Here is a 5,447-nt window from a genome sequence, read left to right on the forward strand (position 1 = left end):
GCTCCCACGCACGCTTTCGACTTGAAGGCTTCCTTTTTCCTTTACTTTCATCTCCAATTCACCTACACATAAAATGGACCTTATTACCGCGCAAATAAAATGTAGTTTATCATTAAAGCGTATAAAATGCAAGGTGAATAATGTGCTAAACAATGAATTCTAGCCACAAGTTACCAAGTTAGGCTATTTTATACAGCTATTTGTTCACTTTTTAATTATAGTGTAAAAAAGTTTTACACGTACTAATATTTTAACCTGATTTTGCCAACATATTTTATACCGTCAATACGGTTGTATATCCATAACACCCAACAATTAAATGGATAAAAGAAGTTTCTATTTCTAGACAATCAAAAAAAGGAATAGTAAAATTCCTTTTACTAGAGAAAGCGTACTAGCCATGTAATTTATAGTAACAAACAGATTGAAAATTGTAACAACACCTTGACCTATTACATACACTTGTATTACAAAGAGACAAATATTCTCCTTTAGACATTCTATTTTCTTGGATCGCCAAGTAAACTTCTCACTCCCTTTACAATATAAATACAACCCTACTTAAAGCATTTCATCTTCCTCATAATAAAACACCATTATCAAATTTTCCCTTTTCTTCCTTGAAAAATCAATAAAAATAGAAGAAAAAGGGAAATTAAAAGAATGGCTCTACATAACCAAATCTTGCTTCTCATTTCCCTTTCTTTTCTTGTTTTTCAACTCAACATAGCTACCCCTACCCCCATTTCTTACATTTCTTCATCACCAAATGGATCACCATCTTCTTTACCATCCACACAAAATCTTGAAATTCCAACAAACGATCAAGTTTCACTTGGAAACAAAGAATCTGTAAACCATTATGTTGATTCCTTAATGGAAAAAACAGTGTCTAAGACAGAAGATTTCATTGACAGCGTTGTCGAAAAACGATTGTCTGATCCAGCAGCTGATCCTTTTGCTAAAGATTGTCTTTTGGTATGCAAAGAAGTGTACGAGAATGCAGTTGATGCAATGAAAAAAACCATTGAAGATGTTAATAGAGGATCTTATTACAGTGCTAATGTTGATCTTAGTGCTTTGACTACTGATTTAGAGACTTGTATGGATTGTATTAAGGAGATATATGGTGATGATCAAGAATTCGTGTCATTTGATGATTGGGCAGGGAAAATTACTGAAGATGCCTTGGAAAAAATTGTTGGCTTTAGCAGTTAAATTATTAAATATTAACGGATTTAACTTATATGTATTGATAGTGTAAAAAAGTTTTTATATATCAGTGCATACAAGTTAAATTGCTACTTATAAGACTATTAATTCATAAAGATACAAAGTTTATATGGTTGTTTTTTATAGCTGGGGATTCAGGTGGTTTGGGTGGAATGTAATTAATTAATAAACTGGCTAATTTTGTTTTATGTAATTGTTAATAACGTGTTGGGTTTGGAATTCAGGGGAAAGAATTGGTCATGACTATTGGCTAGCTAATAACAGTACTATTGGTAACAATTTTGCTGTAATTTAATTTCTTCTTTGATTAATAATTTCTCAAATATATGTTTTAGCAATTTGGAATTCAAAATTGGTGTTAGATTATTTACACGTCATGCATTCCATATTTTGGAAGGATTTAATTTATATACATTAATAATTATAAATAAATTTTTATATTCTTAGCATGTTTTTTTTAACGTGTCATAATTGGTTACTTTTCAGGTACTAATCGTATTTTATATTGATGATTATATGCAGTAATTTTTTGAAAAATTAACCCAAATAGCCGCCCACCCAACTGCTTAAACTTAAAATAGCCATGGAAATATAATATATATGTATAATATGTGTTAATCAATATATAATCTACATATAAGGCTAGAAAAAATAAACAATGGACGATCTCCATTTCCATATGGCCACGTCCAGAAATGGTATGCCAACAAACACCTTTTCTTTATTGTATACTATAGTTAATAGAAGATAATTAACCTTATTTTGGAAAGATAAAAAAATCTCAACGTATGCTTTTATATGAAGCTAAAACAATATTGCCACAAGTGGAAGTATCTTTGATTTGTCACTCAAGTCTTAGCTTATAGTACCATTTTTCTTTCTTAAAGATCTACGTTGTCTTTCTTAAGATGTCTAAATTTAGAAATTTATTAGGTCACTTTAATAAAATAATATAAAGTTTCAAATGGTAGATATCGTGTTATTTACACAAAAGTTATCCCAGTATAACTTCTTCATAACATAAAATATCAAATTCTAATTAATTTTACCGATCAATATTAATTACAGTGCAAATATTTTGTTAAACTAATTACGGATAACGCGTGTACTAGGCTGATTGAACTTGGCAATGAAAATGCCCGAAGAGGCATTAATATGATTTGTAATAACTTTGACAATGTTAGTATTAATATAATATAACCCCATTCATAAAAATTTAAGTGTTTGTTTAATTTTTTTTAATTTATCTATAGTAAAAGAACAGTCTAATACACAAAATATTCCGTAATTTAATTCAACGTTGTGTGGGTGGGTGAGTTTGTGGGGCCAAAAAATTATATCCTTCAATAATAAATTAGAGAACTAGAATCTTTAAAAAGAAGTTATCAAATGCTGGTGAATATGCACTTAAAAATCTATATTTTAGCATAGCCAATGAAGCTAAAACTCGATTTTATGTATAAAATCAACCGAATGAATCTCAAATTTCCACCACTTTCTATTCTCCATTGTCTTTTTCATCTTCTTAGTTTCTCTTCTAAATTATAAAAGAAAGACAATGGCCTTTTGTACCCAAATATTTCTTGTCTTCGCCATTTCTTTCTTCCTTACAACCCTCCCCTCTAAGGCATACAAAAATTACCCCACTCCATCACCTGCCCTTTCCCCACAACAGTCTTCGTCCTCGTCCTCGTCCTCATCCTCGACCACGGCCTCATCTTCTGTCTCTGCCTCTGCCTCGACCTCGGCCTCTTCATTGTCAATCCTAACTGCCTCTGTAACCTCTGCAACAACTTTTGAAATTCCAAAAAACATCCCCGTTGTCTCAACGGGGGATGTCTCGATATTTGTAAAAGCTATCATGGACGCAACAATGTCCAAGACCGACGAATTTATTAGCAAAGTGATTGACAAACGTTTGGCTGAACCAAACACAGACATTTATGCTAAGGATTGTCTTGAGACATGCAAGTCTGTGTTTGAAGATGCAAAGGATGCAATGAAGAGGACTGAGGAAGATGTGAAAGCAGGAAATATGTACAAAGCGAATGTGGATGTTAGTGCCATGTCAACAAACATTGATACTTGCAATGAATGTGCTACTTCTATATATGGATTTGATCCTGAGTTCAAGAAATTTGACAATTGGGCACAAGGGATTGCTAGTGATTGCCTTGATAAGATTACTGGCCAAAGCAGTTAAATATTTCAAGAGTTTATTATCATTCCACTTCTATATGTTGTACTTTGGGCTGTAATCATGAAAAGATTTGGCGATGAATAATCTTTTAATCTACACGTGGAATTAATGAAGGAACAATATAATTAATAGTGTTTGATCTTTTAATGTGCTATTTTCAATCACTGGTGCCTTTTTTCTTTTTCCTTTTCTCGAGTGCCATGAATTTTTCACATCAATCCAGTTTAGGCAAAATTCTTTTTCCTAGGAATTTCCTCGAGAGAATAAAAGAAAGTACCAGTGTGAATGTTTGTCAACATAGAAAAATTTTATTTTGTGTCTCACACAACTGAGCCTCTTTTTTGTCTCACAATTGTGTGGTCCCAGGATTTTGTGGACCCAGATGTGTAAGAAATGGGTCCACAAATATGTGAGATAAAAAGAGGTCTCACACAATTAGTGTAAGTTGTGTGAGACACAAAATAAAATCACTTGTCAACATAGGCGGAGGCGCATTCGGCATACGTGTCAATGTTTCTCGGATGAGACATAGACTCCGACGCAGGCAAAAGTTTTTACAAGTGGTGCCGCATTTAAAAAATAAACAAATAAACGAATTACTGTAATGATACACATTAAAATAATACAAATTTGAATCTGATTAAAAAATGAATTCAAGTATATTGGAGTACTACAAACCCACTAGACAAGTTTTCGTTTTTTGAAATGTATTTAGAATATCCTTATTAAAACTAATACTAAATTTTCTATATATAACACTAAACAATCACTTAAAAACTTTCATTATTTGATTTGCAAATTGATTTGGACCAACTTCATCGTCCCCTAAGAAAAAGATAGAAAGAAAACGTACCATGAAACATACTTGGAGGAAAAATATTCTTAATGGAACACAAATTTTTAAGCAGAAAACGCATAAAAAAGTTTACTCGGTTTAATAGATGCTGCCGAAGTTTCGAACCCAGGACCTATCCAAAAGAATTAGGAACGCTTGACCAAGAGAGCTAGCGAAATCTCTCTGCCAATTAGTGTATTTTATCTTATATAACAAGATATACTTTGCACATCTTAATAATTTTCATATGTTTAGTGAATTTTTCCGCGAAGCGGTGTCGGATGACACCGCTTACACCAAGGTGCATCCGCCCCTGCTCCGACGTAGTTCAGTTACCTTATAGCTTGTTCGGTCAAGCTGCAAAAATAGCTTATTTTGAAAAATGCTATTTCTCAAAAGTATTTTTTTTCAAAAGTACTTTTAGTGAGAAACAGTTTGTTTTTGGCTAATTAATTTGAAAAGCACTTCTGAGTAGCAATTAGTGTTTGGCCAAACTTTTAAAAACTACTTCTAAGTGTATTTTTCTCAAAAGTACTTTTCAAAAAAATACTTTTGAATTCTCCAAAATTGTTTCTGCTTCTATTCAAAAGTATTTTTTTTCCTCTAAAAGCTTGGCCAAACACTTCAACTTTGGGAAAAAAAAAAGAAGTGCAATTGGCTTGGAGAAACTCGGCCAAAGAGGCTATTAGTATGACAAAAGATAATATTGTGATTTTACTATTATAATGACTAATAGCATATTTGGCCAAGCTGCAAAAATCAGCTTATTTTGAGAAGTGTTTTTTCTCAAAAGTACTTTAGGTGAAAAGCAGTTTGTGTTTTGATAATTAATTTGAAAAGCACTTCTGAGCAGCAATTAGTGTTTGGCCAAGCTTTTAAAACTGATTCTAAGTGTGTTTTTCTCAAAAGTGTTTTTGGAGATAAGCTACTTTTTTCTACTTCACCAAAACTGGTTCAGTTTCTCCTCAAAAGCACTTTTTCCTTCCAAAAGGTTGGCCAAGCACTTCAACTTTGAAAAAAAAATATTTTTTTTTCAAAAAAAGTGTTTCTAGGATTGGAGAAGCTAGGCCAAACAGGTTATAAAGTTGTAATGAGTATAGTTCAGTGACCTGGACCCTAAATGAAATTAACCAAAGATTACACCAAAAACTAATAACCATGTAAAATGATTTTTTTTGG

At 32.2% G+C, this 5,447-nt stretch overlaps 2 protein-coding genes across 2 annotated transcripts; both read left to right on the forward strand.

The window, feature by feature from the left end:
• The first annotated feature begins 663 nt into the window (after positions 1–663).
• Positions 664–1,218, forward strand: LOC109244574. The gene has a single exon (XM_019411685.1). It carries the CDS (start codon positions 664–666, stop codon positions 1,216–1,218), a length of 555 nt encoding a protein of 184 aa, XP_019267230.1.
• A 1,494-nt stretch (positions 1,219–2,712) lies between these two features.
• LOC109244577 (bypass of stop codon protein 1-like) lies at positions 2,713–3,580 on the forward strand. Its single transcript, XM_019411687.1, has one exon. The coding sequence runs from the start codon at positions 2,792–2,794 to the stop codon at positions 3,434–3,436; it is 645 nt and encodes a 214-aa protein (XP_019267232.1). The 5' UTR covers positions 2,713–2,791; the 3' UTR covers positions 3,437–3,580.
• The last annotated feature ends 1,867 nt before the right edge of the window (positions 3,581–5,447 follow it).

Source organism: Nicotiana attenuata, unplaced genomic scaffold (assembly GCF_001879085.1).
Source record: "Nicotiana attenuata strain UT unplaced genomic scaffold, NIATTr2, whole genome shotgun sequence".
Classification (NCBI taxonomy): Eukaryota; Viridiplantae; Streptophyta; class Magnoliopsida; order Solanales; family Solanaceae; genus Nicotiana; species Nicotiana attenuata.

What these genes read in the sequence shown, in the direction of transcription:
- LOC109244574 (XM_019411685.1), top strand. Translation starts at nt 664, where the DNA reads ATGGCTCTACATAACCAAATCTTGCTTCTCATTTCCCTTTCTTTTCTT.
- LOC109244577 (XM_019411687.1), top strand. Translation starts at nt 2,792, where the DNA reads ATGGCCTTTTGTACCCAAATATTTCTTGTCTTCGCCATTTCTTTCTTC.